The sequence below is a fragment of the Cibotium barometz genome, chromosome 8 (genome assembly GCF_041138505.1).
Source record: "Cibotium barometz isolate CiBa-2024 chromosome 8, ASM4113850v1, whole genome shotgun sequence".
NCBI classification, from domain to species: Eukaryota; Viridiplantae; Streptophyta; class Polypodiopsida; order Cyatheales; family Cibotiaceae; genus Cibotium; species Cibotium barometz.
In genome coordinates, this window is record NC_141053.1 from 51,542,903 (window position 1) to 51,565,537 (window position 22,635).

At 43.3% G+C, this 22,635-nt stretch overlaps 1 protein-coding gene across 1 annotated transcript in view; it reads left to right on the forward strand.

Moving 5' to 3' along the window:
* Positions 1 to 19,873, forward strand: part of LOC147636384 (putative ADP-ribosylation factor GTPase-activating protein AGD9) — an 89,789-nt gene extending 69,916 nt beyond the window's left edge. The window contains exons 5-7 of the mRNA XM_086801825.1: positions 18,565 to 18,690; positions 18,783 to 18,890; positions 19,294 to 19,873. Coding sequence (XP_086657951.1) covers positions 18,565 to 18,690; positions 18,783 to 18,890; positions 19,294 to 19,401 — 342 coding nt within the window. The 3' untranslated portion in view covers positions 19,402 to 19,873. The remainder of the gene's footprint in view (positions 1 to 18,564; positions 18,691 to 18,782; positions 18,891 to 19,293) is intronic.
* Positions 19,874 to 22,635: the final 2,762 nt, after the last annotated feature.

Consider the following 22,635-nt stretch of genomic DNA (forward strand, 5'->3'; position numbering starts at 1 on the left):
TATTCACACCACATAGCACTACCATAAGTGAGCACATGCCTACACATCTGGGTCTCTTTCAACATCCGAATCTCCTCCTCTTGGTGGTTCACCTTTGTTGCCAATTCTTCAATCTTGTTATTCTTTCCTTGTATCTCCTTCCAGAGGCCTTGCAACTGTTTTTCATGTTGGCATGGACAGCAAAGAGGGTGCAGCTGGGCAGGCATGCGTAAAACGTGGACAGGGGGGAGCGCAATGGACAACAAAGAGGGCTCAACGCGGACAGGGGGCAGCGCAATGGGCAGGCACATGCTGCAGCAAGGAGTGTGGGCAGTGATGGGGAGAAACCTGAATTAGGGTTAGAGTTCATTCATGGGAGACATACACAGAGAAGAACAAGGGAGAGAGAGAGAGTTGTGGGGATAAGTCAACTCATGAAAAGCATGAGTGTGTGACTCCCCTATCACACATGTATATTGCACTAGTACACATAGTGCACTTAGTACATTAAAAGTACTAAGTGTACTATGTACTATAACTTATGGGCTTGTACACACTATAAGGGTGGGCATAACGCCTTTACCCCAACAACCTCCCACTTAAAGGCAAAGTGCCCTTAAGGAAAGGAAAAGAAAAAATCAGCATGTACATGATAATATACAAGGCCATATCAAGGCTGAAAATGGCCTCATCCAATGCCCATCAAGTGTCTGCAATGAGCAAACCGCTCCGGAGGCAAACTCTTCGTCAACAGATCAGCCGGGTTGTCATCCGTATGAATCTTAACAAGCTGAATTTGCTTGTTCTCTATCACCTCTCTGATGAAGTGATACTTCACATCCACATGCTTCGTCTTTGCATGAAAGACAGGGTTCTTTGCCAACTGGATGGCACTCTGACTGTCACAATGCAACAATGGAATATCCCCTGTATAACCCAAATCAATCACTAACCGAGATAGCCATAATGCCTCCTTGCAAGCCTCTGTGGCTGCAATATACTCGGCCTCTGTAGTAGATAAGGCAGTGCACTTCTGCATCCTGGATATCCATGACACAGCACCTCCTGTGAATGTAAACACATAACCGGTAGTAGACTTCCGGTTATCTGGATGACCGGCATAATCCGAATCCGTGTAACCATGCACTAATGCATCCTGTTTGCCAAAGCAAATGCACAAATCCTGTGTGCCCTTCAGGTATCTCATGACACCTTTCACTGCTTCCCAATGCTTCTTGCCAGGGTTGGCCATGTATCTAGAAACCACTCCCACTGCAAATGCAATGTCCGGCCTAGTAGCAACCATGGCATACATGAGACTGCCACAAGCTGAAGCATACGGAATCTTGGCCATATCAGCCCTGTCACTATCCGACTGTGGGCTGTCCATAGCACTGAGTTTCACATATGGAGGCAAAGGAGTACTAGCTTTCTTCCCCCCGTCCATATTGAACCTCTGCAAGACCTTGCCAATGTAGTCCTTCTGAGACAAATACAACACATGCTGATTTCTGTCCCGAAGTATCCGCATGCCCAAGATGTGATTTGCATCACCCAAATCCTTCATATCAAAGGTTTCATGCAGCCTCTTCTTTAAAGCATCCATCTCTTTACGAGATTTCCCGGCAATCAACATATCATCAACATACAAAATGAGAATCAAGAGACTGCCATCCAAAGCTTTCTTGGTGTACAAGCAGTGATCTATGTCACTTCTCCTGAATTTCTGAGATTTCATGAATGTATCAAATTTATGATACCATTCTCTTGGTGCCTGTTTGAGCCCATAAAGACTCTTTTTCAGCTTGCATACAAGCTTCTCCTTTCCACTCTCTGCATAACCCTCTGGCTGCTGCATATATATCTCCTCATGGAGATCACCGTGAAGAAAAGCAGTCTTCACATCCATCTGAATCAAGTCCAGATCATCATGCGCAACCAAAGCCAACACAGCTCTAAGTGTGGTCATTTTGACCACTGGAGAGAAGATCTCCTCAAAGTCCACACCATATTCCTGCTTGAAGCCCTTAGCCACTAACCTGGCTTTGTATCTTGGCTTAGCATCTGATGCAACTTTGAGCCTGTATACCCACTTGCATGGCAAAACCTTCTTGCCTGCAGGCAAAGGCACCAACTTCCATGTTCCATTTTTATGCAGAGAATCCATCTCTGACTTCATGGCACGCTCCCATAGAGCTTTGTCTGCCCTCTGTAAAGCCTCTTTGTAACATGAGGGCTCCCCACAGTCAGTAAGCATCAAATAGTCAACCCCTGGAACAAACCTGTCAGGGACTCTGGAGGGTCTTGTGGACCTCCGTACCCAATGACCATCATTTGCAGGTTGCTGTCCAGCCTGCATATCACCCATTGGTGGCTCCTGTTCCATGCCATAAGGCTGAAATATCATGCCCGGTATATCCTCCAACTGTGGTATATCCATAGGGATATCTTCTGCCATATCTGGCTGTCCATTTGGACCATTTTCAGCACCATTTAAGGGCTGGTTTTCTTGCTGTAATGGCTGATTTACAGCCCTTTGTTGTTGTCCATGATGTCCATCATCATCAAAGATGACTCTGCTAGGCTCCTGTTGCCTTGCAGGCTCCTTATACATGCATGTTTCATAAAAAATGACATCATTGCTGCGTATGATCTTTCTATTTATGGGATCCCAAAGTCTATACCCCATTTCACCTCTGTCACCATATCCTAGGAATATGCATTTATGAGACTTGGGATCAAGTTTGGTGCGCATTTCCCTGCGTATGTGCACGTACGCAACGCAACCAAACACTCTCAAGTGCTTGTATGACGGAGGCTTCCCTGTCCATACTTCTTCTGGCACTTTCCCACCAAGCCTCGTGTTAGGTGACCTGTTTATAAGGTGAACGGCTGTCATAACAGCTTCAGCCCAAAAACCATGAGGTAATGCAGCATGTGACAACATAGAACGGACCTTCTCCTGTATGGTCCTGTTCATCCTCTCTGCTGTCCCGTTTTGTGGAGGATCATAAGGAGTAGAGAGCTCCCTCTTGATGCCTTTAGCATCACAAAAGTCCTGAAACTGTTTGGACATATACTCTCCACCATTGTCGGAACGCAAAGCTTTCAGTGTTTTGCCAGTTTGATTCTCAACATGAGCAACAAACTTCTGAAACACTGAGAATGTATCACTCTTCAAACGAAGAGGATAAACCCACACCTTGCGTGTGGCATCATCTATAAAAGACACAAAATATTTTGCCCCTCCCAAAGAAAGCTGAGGCATCTCACATACATCTGTATGCACAAGCTCTAACTGAGCATCTTTCTGTCCAAGAGCTTTCTTGTGGGGGCACTGTAGTTGCCTACCATATATACAATGCTCACAAAATTGAAAACTTGAAAACTTTAGAGAAGGCAAGTAACCCAAACGAGACAATTGCTCCATTCCTTTGACACTCATGTGTCCCAACCGGCTATGCCACATAGAAATTTCCGGCAGCTCGGTTGCATTTACATTAGCATGGTGACAAACACCTGCATGCATGAAATAAAGAGTGTCCACCTTAGAGCCTCTGGCAACAACCAGTGAGCCCTTACTAATCTTCCACTTTCCACGACCAAATGTGGTAACATAATCAGCATCATCAAGCTGTCCAGTAGAAAGCAGATTCTTCTTGATCTCAGGCACATGCCTGACATCATGGAGCATAAGCTGTGAGCCATCTGAAAACACAAGTCTCACATCACCTCTGCCAAGTATCTTGCATGCATGGTTATCACCCAAATAAACCACTCCTTCATTGCCAGCAGTGTACCTGACAAACAAGTCTCTGCAACCTGTGACATGAAAGGAGGCACCTGAATCAATGATCCATGAGTGCATACCATGACCACCTGTAAGAAGTGAATGGGCATCAAGTGAAGAAGTAAAGAGGACCTCATCCTCACTGCCACCTGCATGTGACACATTGATTTCTTCGATCTTGACTCCACTTTTGCCCTTTGGCTTTACATCTTTGGCTTCATCCTTCTCTTTGTCTTTGCCTTTTCCCTTTTCCTTTTGATCATTTTTCCATTTGTAGCATTGCTTTTTGATGTGTCCCTTCTTGCCACAATAATGGCATTCCAAATCCTTTTTGGAGCGAGACTTGCTCCTTCCCCTTTCTTGGCTTTTCCCCCTTTGCTGGGATCTCCCACGTGCATTCATTGCATTAGACTTGCCAACAGAGTTGTTCTTCCTGTTCATTTCTTCTTGAAGAAGAGCACCCTCAACATCTGCATATGACAGCATAGCATTCGAATTGCTAGTGGCTGTCCTGAATGTGTCCCAACTCTCTGGCAAAGTGCATAACAAAAAGGTGGCTTTGAACTCATCGTCCATTGCCAACTTTTGATTTATAACCTGGCTGACAATACCATTAAACTCATTGAGATGGGCTGTCATAGAAGCCCCTTCCTTCATCTGAAGACCTATGAGTTTCTTCAACCAATACACTTTGCTTGAGGCACTTTGTTGGGCATACAAGTCCTGCAATCTCTGCCACATTCCCCAAGCTGTCTTCTCTTCACGAATGCTGAAAAGTAATGAGTCTGACACAGACAACATGATAGTAGATCTTGCCAGCTCATCCATATCTTCCCACTCTTCAGCTGTAAGAGAAGCGGGCATCACACCCCTTTCTTTGATAGGCTTATGTTGCTTTTTCTGAAGCAACACATTGTAGCACTGGGTTTGCCAAATATCATAATTATGCGAGCCTTCAAGCTTCTTGATGTGAAGCAATGAAGAGCTCTCACCTGTGGTTGCCATAGCAAAATACAACCTGTAATGCCTGACTCCCTGCAAATGTGCAAACACTGCACCCAAGATGTGCAAACACTGCACCCAAAGCACACAAAGTGCTTACAAATGTTCTCCCAAGCTTTATCTCCCACTGCGGAAGCAAGAATGCAACTTTTCTCCCACTTTTTGTGATGAAAACACCAAAATCTGGTTGCTGCAGATTTTGGACAGCACCTTAAATGTGCTCTTTTGCCCTTCCAAAGTACTGTACAGCAGTACTAAGCGCTCACCAATGATGTACCAAACCTGTACCGGCAATTTCAGCAGCTGAATTTGAACCTTTTGATCACTCAAAACAATGTACAGCCATGCCAAAACATGCACAAAGCTGTGCCAAATCTGTACCAGCAGGTACAATAGCAATAAATGCTCTCCTGGCTGTCCAAATGAGTGAAAATCAGACTTTTACAGTCCTGTACACTGCATAAAACAGTCTCGAACAGAAATTGGGCAAAAGCCCCTTGACTGCAAGCTGATTTTTGAGGATTCAAGGCATAAATGGCTTGCCTGCTGCTTTGCCAAGCTCAACAAGCATACGAACTTGAAAAGCCCCTTGATTTGAGATCAATTCCTGATCATGCATGGTACATTGACGCACATGAAGGCATCCAGAGTGTTCACGATGCTTCCCCCTGGCCACATATACATCAAATACATGAAAGCCCCTTGATTTACAGGCACATTGAGTGCTTGTAAGGCATCAGCACATTAACCACAGCATCAAATGCGATCGCCTGCATGCAAATCGACCAAATCGGCACAAAAGCCCCTTGATTTGCACTGCAATTTGCTGCAAATATGCCCAAATGTGCGATTTTTCACATCATACAGCATGTATGAGTGCTTAATTGCACAATTACATCAAAAGCCCCAAATTTCAATGCCCAATTTACTGCCAATTGACTGCAAATGTGACCAATGTCACCGATTTCCTGCCAATTGACGTGGGATGTGACCAATGTCACCCAATTTTGCCAATTTTGCTCAAAAATTGAGCAATTATGCACCTGTACCTGCTCAATTAATTGAATTGATGAGAAATTCCCAAAATTGAAGCAAAATACCTCTGCTTTTCTGATTTTCGGGCTGAATTTGAGGTTTGCAGGTTGATTTCTGTTGCAGGAGGGGGGGCGTGATGAATATGCTGCTGTATTGCTGTATTGATGCAGGCAGGCCAATGGACGATGGACCAGGCGGAGCCGGCGCTGCAAGCGAAAAGAGTGAGAGCGATGAGCCACGCGAAGAAGAGCAGGAGGATGTAGAACGCCCAGACGCCTGCTGTGCGCTGGAACTCCACGCTCAGCTGCCTAGTATTCGATGGACGCCCGCCACCAACTTCGCCTAGTCGCCAGCGTCGTGTAGTGCTACACGCTTCCCAACGTCGAATCCAGGACTACGCCGATGCCCCCTTGGATTCGCACTTCAAGATTACACGCTTCGACTAGCGAAGGTAGCCGGTGTCGCCCAACCTTCGCTAATGGCCAGGCGCTGCCTTCGCTTAGCACCAGTCGACGCCCAGCGCTACACGCTTGCGCACCTGTTCGCCTGCGTGTATCCGCCTATCGTTGACGCCCGCCTGTGGTGTGATGCCCGCTTGTAGTGTGCTACGTGTAGCTCTGCCACGTCAACACTTGGTCGACTGTCTTCAGCTGCAGCCTGCGAAAGTTGCAGAGAGCTACGCTTTCCTACGTTCAACACTCACACACAGAGAGAAAAAATCAACGCTTGAACCTTCTTCTCCTCTACAGCAAATTCGACACCACCAGTTGGAAGTGTAGGCTCTGATACCAGTTGATGGGGAGAAACCTGAATTAGGGTTAGAGTTCATTCATGGGAGACATACACAGAGAAGAACAAGGGAGAGAGAGAGAGTTGTGGGGATAAGTCAACTCATGAAAAGCATGAGTGTGTGACTCCCCTATCACACATGTATATTGCACTAGTACACATAGTGCACTTAGTACATTAAAAGTACTAAGTGTACTATGTACTATAACTTATGGGCTTGTACACACTATAAGGGTGGGCATAACGCCTTTACCCCAACAGGCAGCAATGGGCACCAAGTGCTAATGCTAGCAGCACGAAGCACAAGTAGGGCAAGGTGCATAGGTTCACGCCATCGCTAACGAGCAGGGCAAGGTGCACAGGTTCCTTACCACATGATCACTATGAGACATCCTGTCGTAAGGACTATGAGAATGACTTACATCTTTTGTATAATGATGATGTATACATCCGACCTGGTCAACATATCCTATGCTTGCAAATGTGTATACGTGAGTGTTCTGGATTTAATGTCATGTGCACTCGTGCATTGTGGTACACCGTACACGGTGACAAATTGGCTCATCAATAGTGCAAGAATCATGTATAGAAGTAGTACCTTTTAGGATTTATTTGTCGTATGCCGTGACCCCTTTGTCAGCCTAGTCGGGGACATGTTAGGCACGAGCTACATAGGTCAGTCTCCCAACCTTAGAGTGTCAGGTCAGTCCTCTTAACCCACTGGAGAATTTAGCCCTCTTAACACACTAGAGAATTTAGCAAGTGTTCATTATATAGGGCATGTAGATGTCAACCATACCAGTAGATGCATGTAGGGCATAGAAATACATTGCATATAGAAAGGGGCCAGCCCCAAGGCAGCTCCAAGAGGTGGCTAGCCTTGCAAGGGGTAGCCAACCCCTTGCCATGCCTACAAGACCATGTTAGCTAGGCCCTTTGACTTGGGGCTCTAGTCGGCCAGATGTGGCAGCCACCTGACCAGCTACAGGCAACCGACTAGCATCTTATGCTAGTCATGATCAATTGCTGACAGCCGACTGATATTTAATGTCAATTGTGGACACTTTTTGCCAATCGACAGGCTTTAAGGGGCAGTCGACTAGGCACCTTGAAGCATATAAAAAGGCAAGGCATATTCAGTCCATAAATCATCAGATATAAACCAGAGATTATCATCAGAAGTCAAGCATGTGTGCCTAGGCTTGTGCCTGTGCATACTGATAGCCATACTTGTGCTCTCAGCCCAAGGCAAAGAAGTTCAGTCTCTTCAAGATTTTTCAGCACACCTTCCCTCAGTCTTGGGATGGTGTATGTTGCCTAAAGCTTATGCACAGTTCTGCCCAACATTTGGTCGCTTTGTCCTTGCATTTGGTGGTCAGTCAGTTAGTTTGTCCGCTCAGTCTTGTGGACACAGTTTAGCTTGTTTACAGCTCTCTAGAAGAAGAAATAAAGAAAATACTCTTGCTTGCAGGGGGGCCCTTTAGTGGGTAATTTGGGACCCCATCTGGTGTCGTCTCTACTACATCTCTGTCAGATTCATGTATGCTGTTTTAAAGGATTGCTAAAGACTCACTAAACTCAGGTTTAAAGAAAGGCTTTGTTGTTTCACACGGTCCTACCTCGGCGCATGTTACATTGGTATCAGAGCTTGGGATGTGATTCAACCAGGCAACTTAAGTGAGGGCATCCGTTGGATGGTAGAGCTGAGATGGGGAAAAACCACTTGCCCATCCACAATGGCATCAAGCTTTGAAGACATCACTAAAGAAGAAGAACCATTTGAAGAAATGCTTCCGCAAAAAGAAGATGATGACAACCAAAAGCTAAAGGAGGAGATACGGCAACACCAGATTCAACTCGAAAGAGTGCAGATGGAAAAAAAATTGGCAGAATTACAGGCAATCGTGGCCCAGTAGGAGACACCTAAAGAATTGTCAAATTCCCAAGGGTCTGCTTGTACAACAATCTTGAAACATGACCCGAAACGTGCAAAACAAAGCCATAAATCGTGAAGGGGATGCAATCCTGACTCACCACCCAACCATGATAGCCGTGGGTAAAACCCACAAGACCTGGCTGTCCCCACTGAGCCATGAGCTGACCTAACTAACAAGACGCTCCGACCAATCTCTACTCCATGACGTCCTGTACCGCCACGGAGCTACCCTCATGGGCCTCGAGATTCCTGTGGGCCTTGGTTGCATGAGCAGGTACACGTCTGCACTAGATCTAGGCTGTTGACTACAAAGCTCTCGCAAGGACTCGGGAGACTCTGTCAGATGTCTAATTGACTGACTTTGGCCACTCTTTTATAGGCTCTTGGCTGGTCACCGAAGATGGGCCGGTCCCCTCCCTTGAAGGATATGTATTGCCTTAAGGGAAGTAAGAATTTTACAAGTACATAAAATGGGTGGCTTGGCCTAGCCAGCCATACACCACCGTTTCTTCCAAAATGATTGAACATGAAAACAACTTACAAAAACTATACTTGCCCACAAGAAGACTAGCTACACGCTAGCAATATGGTGCCTAGCACCCTTCACCAAGATTGCCCAGCAATCCCGATTTTTGCAAATGTAGCTTAACTTCAATGAGATCAACCATCTAGTGGCTGAAAATCAGGCTTAGGAGAGTGCCCAACACTTCCCAAGGATTCTCCCGCATAGAACTTGTAGCAACCGGAGCCAAGATGATTCTTCCACAGCTTCAATCTTTAGAAATAGTCTTCTTCTTCTTCTTCTTCTAGCTTGAATGGAGACTTTCAATTCTGAAAATCAGAATTCAGCCAGCTTCCAAGTGTGTTGGAGAGGTAAAAACACTATGGTATGGCTGGAAAAATACTCTATAATAAGTGCATTAGATAGAGCAATAAACAAAGGCCAAGGAGTGTCTTGAAATGGGGCTGAAAATCTGAATTTATAGAGCCTAGAAGGAGGTGCCTACAAGAAAAGGGGTGGATGATATTGCTCATAAAAAGATGCGGTAGGGAGAGGTTTGAGCTAGACTTTTGGAACAACAAGAATGGCTATAATTCAAAGAGCAACTCTTGTAGCTAAAAGAGGAGGAAAAGTTTACTTTGCATCCTTTCCTTTGAGTTAACTAGCTTGCATGACTCTTTTGGACAAAAGTGAGCTTGCATGCTTTACTTTTAAGAAAAGTAAACTTGCATGGCACACTTTTAGATGCATGAAAAGATAAGGCATTGCATGATGCATGCACGTAGCTGAAAAAGCTTGCATGTCGCATGGGGGTTTTTGGCCGTGCATGTCACATGCATGATGGTTTTTGGCCATGCATGTCGCATGCATGGGGTTTCTAACTATGCATGTCACATGCATGGGGGCTTTGTGTGAATATATGCTCTTATGTGTGTGTGTGTGTGTGTGGAGTGCGTGCGAGAGCATATCTTGATACAATGTTCTACACCCATTATTGGGCACTAATGACGTTAGTGGGGATGTCGAAGTATCTAGTCCATACTATGCATAATGGAGTTATATAGTCTTGTGGGTTGATTACCATGAGTATATAACATGCACGTTCTTATATATATATGCATGTCACATGCATGGGGGTTTCTGACCATGCATGTTGCATGCATGGGGGTTTCTCATGATGGAAAAGAAGTTTATCAACCATACTTAGTTAAACTGTCATGCATGCATGCATGGAGATAGAAAACATGCATAAGAGTGCGTTGGCTTCAAAATATTAATTATTCCTGTACAAATCCATCAATACATTAGCTGAAAATGGATTATGCAACATACTAACCCATGGGTGCAATCTAGGTGTTCCCAGATCCATGAGCTTCTCATGGCAATAAAATCTAGGCATTGTCTCGGCAAACAAAATAATACTGACAAATAGAAATAAGTCATGCCTACAAATGTATGCATTTGAACACATATTTTGGAAGAAACCCCATCTATTTACATGTACTTGAAATTCACAAAAGCTATGGCATTTGGCTTTGCAAGCTCCATCAAATGTCTATGGCATTATGTGTTGCATGTGGTTCTCCAAGATCCATCAAATGCCTAACATGCTTCTTTGCAATTAGGATTTCATAGATACAGCTAGCATACACATACATAAGAAGCTTTAACCATAAACATTTCATGGTTGCATGTAGTGTCCAACACCCATGTCCATGAAGAATAGAGAATTTACAATATGAATCTTGAGAAATTAGGGAGTAGTTACATTCCCCGGCTTCTAAACAGTTGTCCTCAATTGAAAAGCTTCTAAATAGTTATTGAGGAGATCGGGATATTCTTTGAGATTTGTTCTTGCATCCACCTTGAATCCATAGGTGAATAATTTTTTGAATTTAACCAAATACTTGCGTATAACCTTGCCTCCCTTAAGCTTCCGTTCTTGATGGAAGACAATATATTCTGGTTGAAGTACCTGCTGTAAATCATCCACTTGTGGTGGATCTTCTATAACTGGTTGAGAACGCGGAGTTCCAGTGTATAGTTTCAACAAGATGATGTGGAAAGCATTATGTATCTTCCAATTATTAGGCAAAGCCAACCTAAAAGCCACATCATTAATCTTTTGAATAACTTGAAATGGACCATAGTACCTGGTCTCTTACGGAGATGTGCCTTTTCAAACTTGAGAAGAACCCAATCCTTCTCTTTGATGTCCATATGGCATTGATGCTGATCGGCAGCCTTCTGGTGCTTTGCTTGAGAGCGTTTTATGGCTACCCGAACTTGTGCATAGGCGGTATCTAAATCTCTAACATATTCATCAGCAGCAAAAATCTCATCCTTAGTACGAAGGATGGGTGGAAGTATTACCTTGCCATAGATAACCTCAAATGGAGCTTTGCCGGTGGAGGAATGGATTGTATTGTTGTATGCAAACTCAACCAAGGGTAAATACTTCTCCCATGCTGCCTTTTGATCAGAAACATAACATTTGAGTAGATCGAGGACCATTGAATTAGCTATTTCACTTTGCCCACCAGTTTGGGGATGATAGATAGAAGAGAAATTGGGCTTAGTACCCATATTGTCAAATAGAGCTCTCCAAAATAAGCTTGTTGTCCTTGGATCTCTGTCTTCCACAATGGACTTAGGGATTCCATGATGTTTGAAAACATGAAAAAGAAAGAGTCGAGCCTTGTGATTAGGCTTGATAGTCTTTCTTACGGGAATAAAATGAGCTTGCTTACTAAAGCGATCAATAATAGTTTGAATAGCATTATTACCATAAGCAGATCGAGGAAGATCTATGATAAAATCCATTGCTATGATTGAGGGATAGGCAAAGGCTGAAGTAAACCAAGCAACTTATGCCTGTCATACTTAACTTTTTGGCATACCACACACGAATATATTTTTCTATATCAGCCCGCATAGAAGACCAATACAAATATCTTTCCAAAGCTTGAGTAGTGGGCAAAATACCTCTATGACCTGCATAGGGAGGTGCGTGTGCTTCATCCATGACCTTTGACGAAGCTGCTTGACTACACAAATGGCTTGATGGTGATATAAATAATCATCCTTGATGGAGAAAGGATGGACTGATTTTGTAGCCTGTAAATCAGCCCATATCTCTTTGAAATTTTCATGAGTAGTATACATTTGAGGCATAGATGAAAGGGCCTCATGGTAGGCAGTGGTGATAGCATTCACCTTGGGCCTACGAGATAATGCATCAGCTACTAAATTATTCTTTCCATCTTTAGTGGTGCATTTGTCCTATCAACTACTTATTTGCTATACTAATTCTTTCTATTTGCTACTTCCCTTAGTGCTAGGCTTCATTATGGGTGAGTTTGCCCTGCATCTCCAGAGGTTTGATAGAAACTCAGTACAAAGGGCTTTGTGTGAATATATGCTATTATGCTCTTATGTGTGTGTGTGTGTGTGTGTGTGTGGAGTGCGTGTATGAGAGCATATCTTGATACAGAGTTCTACACCCAATCTGCTCTTTGACAAAAACTAAGTACGAATGAATAGACTTTATATTTGTTTTTTAATGGCAATATGGCCTACAACGGGAATTACCCCAAGTCTGCGGCTATTTGGATCAGGTGAGGTACTGCATTAGAAGAGGGTGGGGTTGCATGGGTACCCTTCATCATTAACAAGGTGAGGACATTCCCTCTTCATGTGGTCTTTGCTACCACATCGGAAGCATTTACCTTGCTCTCGGTACTCCTTAAGTTGTTCAGAACTAAGGCGGTTTGATTTGTTCCTACCCTGGCTTTTTTTTTTGTCAAACCCCTTCTTCTTTTGTTCTCTTTCTCCACTTCTAGCTTGATGTCCATCCTTGAACATCTCTTGATTTGCCCTCTGTTTAGCTTTGTATGAGCTACTCTTGCTTTCTGGGGGTGTCCTTTGAATGCAAATTTTCGGCAATAATTGCGGACTCTATCATGTGCTGTAAGGTACTATTAGGTAGAGTTTTAGGCTCATCCTAATAATAGGTTGGAGACCACTTTCAAACTTTCGCATCTTCTCATCATTAGCAATCTTTATAAAGAGGGTTACTTTAAGCAAAACAGTCCAAAACTTATCTACATATGTAGACACACTTTCATGATCTTTTTGTGACAACCAATCCCACTCTTTCTTTACATCTTTCTCAAAGTCAGGAGGAAGAAACTGCTCATAAAACTGAATTTTAAAATCTTCCCAAGACTTTGGATCCTTGTTCTCAAGAATCTTGGCCAGCCACCAATTGTTGGCCGTATCCTTCAAATACATGGCGACATGACAAAGTTTAGACTTCTTGGTAAAATTGCCATTCACAAATGCAACCTCAAGCTGTCTAATAAAAGAAAGAGCTTTAGTAATATCCCGTTTACCATTGTAAGATTCAAACTTAACATCTTTATCCCCAACGTTGAAAGTCTTCAATCTCTTTGAGGGCTTTCCAGTGGGAGAAGGAGAACGGGCTTTGGGTTTAGCATGGCTTTTATGACGGTGAGAATGGCTTTTACGATGGCTTTTACGAGGAGAAGAACTGTGGTTAGGTGAAGGAGAACGGTTATGGGCATGAGATCTTGAAGAGGCCTCTTGAGAGGCATGAAGTCTTGGTCCCCTATGCCTCTTCTTCAGAGACTCAAGAGTATGCTGAATTTCTGGGATGGCCAAAATAGATTTCAATTCAGTCACTTCCAACTGTAATTGCTAAATTTCTGGGATCGCTGTCGGAGTTTCCCTTCCCTCAGCAGAGCAAGGGAACACAACTCAAAAATTCTGTCAAAGCTATCCAAAACAATGCTTTGCTTGCAACTCAATTATGTATATCGAAGACCAGTCGCTACGTGCGTCTAAATATGATACGGAATAGACCGCAAGGGTACAACAGTGCCCCTACACGGAGAGGAGGGCCACAAGGTCTTTCCAACACGCTCACGACCATCAAAACCATTGGTACCTCCTTTCGGAATGTGACAATAAGAGGAGGACTACCTTAGAATCCCAACTTTCCCTCATGGATAATGATTCCTCCACGGTCTTATCCAGTATCATAAAAAGATTTATGCAAAGTAAGAGAACCGGAGCTTTGATACCATTGTCACAAAGGGGTGCATGGTTATACAAAATTTAGTACTGAAATCACAAGATTATCATCCTTTGATCACTACCATATCCCACATACATAGCCATAACAATTGATTATACAATGTGGAAGTGTGAAAAGAAATGATATTGCACTAGGGACCGGAAGATGGGCTGGTTCCCTCCCCTTGAAGGATATGTATTGGCTTAAGGGAGTAAGAATTTTACAAGTACATAAAACGGGTGGCTTGGTCCAGCCATATACCACTGTTTCTTCCAAAATGATTGAACATGAAAACAACTTACAAATACTATACTTACCCACAAGTAGCCCAGCTACAGCTCCAATTTTTTGTCCTAAGGACCATCGTATTGAATTGGTATCTGGAGTTGAGCCACCCAGTAAGTTTCCGTATCGTCTTTCCAAGGCGTTGGAAACTAAGTTGGAGATGCAACTAGCACAGTTGTTGCGGAGGTCTGGTTTCATCAAGCCTTCATCCTCTCCTTTCGCTGCACTGATTCCGTTTGTGTCGAAGAAAGATAAGACCGCACGTCTTTGTGTGGATTACCGAGCCTTGAACAAGTTGACAATCAAGAATAATTATGAGTTTGTGGTCATGCCTTTCGGTTAGACCAATGCACCGGCAACATTCAGCAAGAAGATGTCACGAGTCTTTGCCACACTCATCGGTATGTCTTTTCATTTTTTTGGATGACATTCTTGTTTTTTCTGCCGCTACAGAGTAACATGTGAAAGATGTGCAAAAGGTCTTGCAGCTTTTGTGAGACAACAAACTCTACATTAATGTAAAGAAGAGCATATCTGGAGTTCAAGAAGTTAAGTACCTGGGCTATGTGATGGCATTCGCCTTGATCTTGAAAAAATAAAGACAATCCTCGATTGGGACGTTCCAAAGACAACCCAAGAGATACGTTCCTTCGTGGGCTTGTGCCAAGCATATAGCTCGCATATGGATCGGTTTTCTAACCTTGCAGCACCATTGACAGATTTGCTTAAGGGCTTGAAGACTAGAAGACAGAAAGTTTCAGGTAAGGCTTTAGAGGCTTTCGTTGTTTTGCAAAAAGCAAAGAAAGTTTCAGTCACAGGTAAGGCTTTAGAGGCTTTCTTTGCTTTGCAAAAAGCAGCTTACGAAGCTCCAGTTCTTAAACTTGCATCACGGGATGATCCCTTCGAGGTGATCACCGACGCTAGTAATCTCACCATAGGAGCAGTTTTGCAAAGAGCAGACAGACCAGTGGTGTAGTACAACAAAAAGCTGAATGATGCATAAAAAATTTATTCTGTCTATAACAAAGAGCTGCTAGGAGTTATCACAGCCTTGAAACAGTGGAAACCTTTTCTTTATGGAAGGGAATTTACTGTGAAGATAGACCACCAGGCCTTAAAGTGGTTACAAACTATGCCAAGTGCCCAATGGAGCGATAGACAGCACCGGTGGAGTCAGTTGTTCCAAGAGTTTGGCAGAATGATTATGTACGGGATAAGAACATCCTCGTCGAAGACGCTCTCAATTGCAAAGGTAGTATTCAGACAGTACAAGAGTCTACTGTGTTGGAGATACAAGGAAAAGATTTAGACATTATGAAGATATAGTATATAGATTGTCCAAAATTTGGAACTCCTTACAATATGGCCCTTTATTCCGAACTAGGTCATTATACCATTCAAGACGGTTGGCTCTTTTACAAGGGTCGACTGTGTGTTCTCAGGGAGAAAAGACCGGCACTCCTCCATGATGCCCATGATTCACTTGGTGGTGGTTATCGTGGGATCAACATTACCTTGGAGAAGTTGGAAAGATTGTTTTATTGGCCGAAGATGCGCAGAGATGTGTACAACTATGTTTCTCAGTGTTGCATTTGTCAAATAGTGAAAGTATCTCATACCAAACAAGCAGGGTTGCTTCAGCCATGGCCCATTCCTGAGGTTCTGTTGCACGACATTTCGATGGACTTTGTTGGACCTCTTCCCGTATCTACTGGATCTCGGAATACTCAGTGTATGACGTAGTTGATAGATCCAGTAAATTTTGTATATTTATACCATGCAAACAGATGGCCACAAACATAAGATATAACCTGGCTCTTTCAGTGACATCAGTATCTAGTTTGTGGTTTGCCACAGACCATTACTTCAAACCGGGATCCAAAGTTTACATCTCACTTTTGTTCGACAACTTTGGTACCAAATTGCAATTGTCTAGTGCATTTCATTTTCAGACTGATGGCCAAACCGAGATTTATAATCAGTTGGCTTTCGATGTGCTTGAAGTGTAGTGCAATGATCGGCAGTTGAAGTGGGAGCTTCATCTCCCATTGGTAGAGGCGATTCTCAATGACACTCACTCATCCAGTGTTGGTAGAACTCCGCACGAGGTAGCCTTTGGTCAAAGATTTTCATCTCTTCTCACGAGGATGATCTCTCCTGCCTTGGAAGCCAACAGACGACAAACTTTTTCAGCCGACATTGACTCCGTCAAAGAGCGTCTTACCAGAGCTTAGGAGGCTTACACCAGATAGGCAAACAAGTCACGAAGAGACGTCAATTTCAAAGAAGGTGAATAGGTATATTTAAGGATCATGAAGCAAAGACTCAAGCAAGTGGGCAAGCATTGACCAAAGTTGTCATTCAGAAGTTTCAGTCCTTTTTCCATCATAAAGAAGATAAGCGATGTCACCATGCAACCTAGATTGCCAGATAGTTGGATGATGCACAACATCTTCCACGTCTCTTGGACCTTCATTGCAGAATGTTCCAGAAGAACAGTAGCCAGAAATGGTGATGTAGCAGTGGTGATAGAGCCGGAGCGGATCCTTCTACATCGCTGGAAGCATGGTTCTGGACGATGCCTTCCCCAATTTTATGCCAAATTCAAAGATCAAGGGACCCATGAAGCCGTTTGGCTAGATGAAGAATTCTTCTTGGAGTATCCACAGTTATTGGTGGACTACCTCAAAGCTATGAACCTCCCGCCAAGCTAAGCAGAAGGGAATGTCATGTGCACCCATGCACTATGGTACATGACGACATATTGGCTTATCAACAGTGCAAGAATCATGTACACAAGTAGTACCTTTTAGGATTTATTTGTTGTGTGCCGCGACCCTTTGTGAGCCCTGTCTGAGACATGTCAGGCATGAGCTATGTAGGTTAGTCTCCCAACCTTAGAGTGTCAGGTCAGTCCTCTTAACCCACTGTGGAGAATTAGCAAGTGTTCATCATATAGGGCATATAGATGACAACTATAGCAGTAGATGCATGTAGGGCATATAAGTACATTGCATATAGAAAGGGGCCAGCAGGCAGCCCCAAGAGGTGCCTAGCCTTGCAAGGGGTAGTCATAGCCTTGCAAGGGGTAGTCAATCCCTTGCCATGCCTACAAGACCATGTCGGCCAGGTCCTTTGACTTGGGGCTCCAGTCGGCCAGATCTGGCAGCCACCCGACCAGCAACAGGCAGTCGATTAGCATCTTATGCTAGTCGTGATCAATTGCTGCAGCCGACTGACATTTAATGTCAGTCGTGGACACTTTCTGCCAGCCGACAGGCTTTAAGGGGGAGCCAACTGGGCACCCTGAAGCATATAAAAAGGCAAGGCATATTCAGTCCATAAAACATCAGATATAAACCAGAGATTATCATTAGAAGTCAAACATGTGTGCCTAGGCTTGTGCTTGTGCATACTTACAGCCATACTTGTGCTCTCAGCCCAAGGCAAAGAAGCTCGGTCTCTTTAGGAGTTTTCAGCACACCTTCCCTCATTTTCGGGCAGTGTATTTCTCTCGAAGATAGCTTCAAAGTCGCCTAAATAAAGCTTATGCACAGTTTTGCCCAGCATTTGGTCGCTTTGTCTTTGCATTTGGCGGTCAGTCAGTCAGTTTGTCCGCTCAGTCTTGGACTCTTGTGGACACAGTTCAGCTTGTGTATAGTTCTCCAGAAGAAGAAATAAAGCAAATATTCTTGCTTGCAGGGGGGGACCCTTCAGTGGGTAATTCGGGGCCCCACCTGGTGTCGTCTCTACTACATCTCTTTCAGATTCATGTATGTTGTTTTAAAGGATTGCTAAAGACTCTTAATGTATGAGACTGGCTTTGGTCACCCAAAGCCAGCTTTTTGCCTTAATTGACGGGTTTCAGTCTTTGCACAACCCGACCACCCACGTCTTAAATTGGCCTTGATGTATCTGTCGATGTCGGACTTGTTGGGAGACGGTGTGAAGGCAAGTGCACCCACCCAGCTGCAATTCTTGCCACATGATTGGCTGCAAGCTACACAGTCTTGTTGTGCCCTTGCCAAGCCTGCCTAATTGTACTAGGTTTTTTATGAGTCGATCTGAGTTGGGAGATGCGAAACTAAATGTGTTACCTCAATGTGCTGAAGATGTATTGGACTAAATACATCATTCGAATTTATCAGGTTGAGGAGAGTGACGAGGCACAAAAGAAGTTTGCAAATGCCAAGTCCATATCGTCTTCTCAGTTTTTTGGAGAGGAAAACAAAATTGTCGATGCCAACAGCCAAGTACGGCTGCAAAAGTTTGCAGTAAGTTTTCACAGCACAATTTTCTGAGACCAAGTTATGCTTCCACTATCACTATCATTATTGTTGTCATGATGATGCATGGCTGCTGGCAGAGTTCTAGTTCCATTTCAAGTGCAGATTTTTTTGAGCGCAACGAGGGAGCATCCAATGTGGCTGCAGATCTAACAGCTAGTGAACTGTTGACGAGGCTTAGCTTTCAGGTGCATTTCTTTAAGTTGATTTTTAAATTCTTGGGTCAGTATACTTTGTGTACTTTTTCCATTATCCAATGTATATATGTGCGTGCACACATACGCACATATACATACAGACATACATATACTTACATACATACATTCACAAACACTTACTTTCACACATACATACATGTGTGTGTGTACCTACCTAACTACATACAGATGTATGTTTGCATGCTTGTATGTATATTTGAGATGTGGGCATACATGTATGTATAAATGAATGTATGTGTATATGCACGCGCTTGTGTGTGCATGCGTGCGAAGTTATGGATACATGTATTACTGAATAAGAAGGCAAGGATATTGACCTGAGATATAATGGGATTTTGAGGCTTATCATTAGCAAAATTTTGCAATTGTGAAGGCATCCCAGGACATGTCCTCCTTGAAGACTTTAGCTGGACAAACTGGAAGAAAGCTCACTACAATTGCAACGAGTCTGATTTCTGATCTTCAGGATCGCATCAGATGAAAGTGAAGTGTGGCTTTCGAGTAAAAGTGAACCCTGTTATGTGTACTTGTTGTCTGGAAGACCAACTTTGCACTATACTGCAGTCTTTGTTGATATTTTAACAAACAGGGAAGAACAGCTTATTCAACTATGATTCAGCTGCTGAGCCAGTCACTTATAATATTCACGTGGCATCAACATTTGTTCTTGAAAGCTGCAAGTAGTCCATGGATTTAGTTTTAGTACTTTTTCTTTCTGGGAAAACAAACAAGCTTGGCAGTTATAAGCCTGGCTTTACATGGCGTAAGGAGTCCAAACTGGGATGGCAATTATTGTAAGTTTTTTTATACTTTACATTACTATAGCTAGAGATAAGGAGGTATGGCTTCTGATCTTTATTAGTATGGAGAGTTGCTGTTGATGTGCATAGAGATAACATCAAACTAAGGTTTTCTTTTGGTATCAGTTTTGAAACATCACTTCAGATTGCTCCTTTTTGTTCTTTTGTAAGGCGTTCTCAGCTTGTGTCTTTATGTCGGCTCCTCAACTGCCTCTTATTCTTCCACCTTGTTGGTGTAGGTCCCATTGACTATGCTTTCGCTGGGCTTGAGATGGCAATGCTCTCTCTCTCTCTCTCTCTCTCTCTCTCCACGCGCGTGTGCGTGCAAAAGGCTCTTTGTAGTTCTTCTGGCCTTCACCAAAGGGTTTATGGGTTTTGTTTGAAGCATTTCATCTTGCTATATCCATGGCCTTTCCAGTCGAAATCGGCCCTTTAAAGTTTGTCCATTGTTTAATGGACTCTTGGATGTTTGGGATTCAAATAACAATGGATTACAAGTCCGTGACCAGTCATTTCTCGGATTTGATTTAGATTCGTATGGGTGGCTTGTGAAAGTGTATGCCGATTGCTGAAGGTGCTTTGCCATATTAAAACTTGCTATCTAAATGAACAAAAACAATTGTTAAATACTAAGGGTAACAGGAAGTAAGATGTGGTGCTTGGCTTTGTGCATCAGGCTTCTTATGGTCTATTGTAGAAATACCAATTTTGAGGCTTCCTCTTCAATAGTTGTGAGTGGAAATCTTGATGGTGCTAGCCTAGCATCCGCATCCTCACTCCGTCGTCACACTAGAGAGCTCCCATGTATATGAGTGGAGGGAGAGCTCTTTTACCTAGGAGGAGGCAAGAAGAGGGTTGCCTTCATGGTAGTTCTCACTGACAAAGGTGGATTGAAGAGAAGCTCATGAGAGGGAGGAACCTATAATCAAACCTATCCATGTGCATATGTCAGTCTATGCAAGCATTCAACAAAATATAGAGAGAGCTTACAAGTATTATATTTTAAGGGGAATGATTGTACGAATGACTAGTTTTCACACTTGGCTGGCCATAACTTAAAAGTGGTCAATGTCCATTATTTCTAGCCCATTAGTGTTAAGAAACTTCACAGTACTATGTGGATAGAAAGGGTTTGTTGGTCTAGGCTTTATAAACCATTGTCTTGGCTTGAATGGTGGTCTTGTTTAGTTCATCTTCCCATTGTTGGGTGTAGGTTTTATGTGAATCAGTGGCCTCAACATAGCAAAGGTGCATGACTTTGGAGAGAAGATACTTGTTAGGCTTTCTATGTGGTTTTCTCCCTCTTGGCCGGGTGACTGTGGGAAATGTAGAAGTTGATCCTCTTTCAGAGGAGTCATCGCTAGATGAATCACTAGCTGCTCTTGGTTCGGAGTTAATTTTGGCTCTCAAAAGGGATATTGCACTTGGCATGAATATGGAGGTTATTTTCATCGCATCCAATCTTGCAAACCTTGTTCCAAGCTTTTGTGAAAGAGTGTCTATGGTTGCCAAGACATGGACCCAACTCTTAGAGTCACAGAGACTTTGGAAGAGGCTCTAGTTTTGGTTCTCATCTTCCCTATCTAGCAACTTATTACAACATTTATACGTTGGAGAGTTGTGTTAGACTCATTGGTGAGAATGTTTCATCCCATGGGATGAGCCTTCCTTGACTTTAGGTTGATCTTCAAGGACTAACATGAACCAAGCTTGCTTTTGTTATGTAAGGCCTTTCGAGGATCATTGTATATGACCCTTTCATTGAAAATCCATCACCATAAATGTGTGGTAGAAGCCTAGTCTGAAGGTCTAGAGCTTTTCATCTTGTGGGAGACCTAAGGATTTGGTTGTGTTTTCATCGACAAGGTTAAACATGAGGCTTGTCTACAAGTGGTGGTGGGCTATTCTTTATGATTATGCTAACACCAGCGCCACCATCCAAGATTGCGAAGGTTGCATCAGTCCCTTGTTTACGGTAACACTACATTCATTTTATTGTTTTCAAAATAGTTCCTTGATTTGCTCATGGGCACTTTTGGTTGTCCTTTAGTTTTGGTTATGGATGGAGGGTGCTCGATGGGACATGACTCATCCTCCTCTTTATGTTTAGATTCAGTGTGGGTTCTCAAGTTCCCATTTATACAATTGGATAAAGCTCTCCAAAGTTAGGAGTTTCCTTGCAAAAAAGAGAACTTATTGGAACTCAGACTTCAGGGATAGACTCAAATGGTGGGGTTGGTTTGGTTAATACTCGACCACTTGCTCTAGTACTACTGGCTCTAGTTCAACTTGCACCTTCCTCACAGCTCTTAGGCTTGTTTCATTCTGACACGGAGTTGGGATACTCCTTGAGATTCTTTGGAATGTTTTTGTAATTTTTCTTGGAAAGAGTTGCTTTGTGTGGGAGATGTTGACTATCTTCCTAAGGGAGGAAGCCTCGGAGCTCTCATTTAAACCACTTTCAATGGTTATTACATGCTTGTCATTGGCAATGGTTTTGTGCATTGCGTTTCTGCATGCTCTTTGGGCTCTTCTTCTGTTGGACCTCTGATTCTAGTTTATTAGTCTTTTGAGCGGCTTTGCTTGTTTTGAACTTGAAGCCTAGGCTTTCGACTTATTGGATGCCTTGGATGTTCCCTTGACTAGTGCCCTTCCCTTTTGGCTTGAGCCTTATTGTGGCATTAAGGAGGGTTGTATGAACAAGTCCTCCTTGCACGCTCAACAAGTCAAGGCTCATCGAAGTGGGGTGATAGATGCATCTACCACAGAGGGGCAACAATTGTCACTTTATTAGGACAATCTTTGTAAGCATTCTTGTGATTGGCGGAATGAGGGTCAAGATCACTATGGGATAATGTACATGAGTAGATGACGTCTTGATGCTCAACCAAGGAGTATGCCTAGATCTCACAACA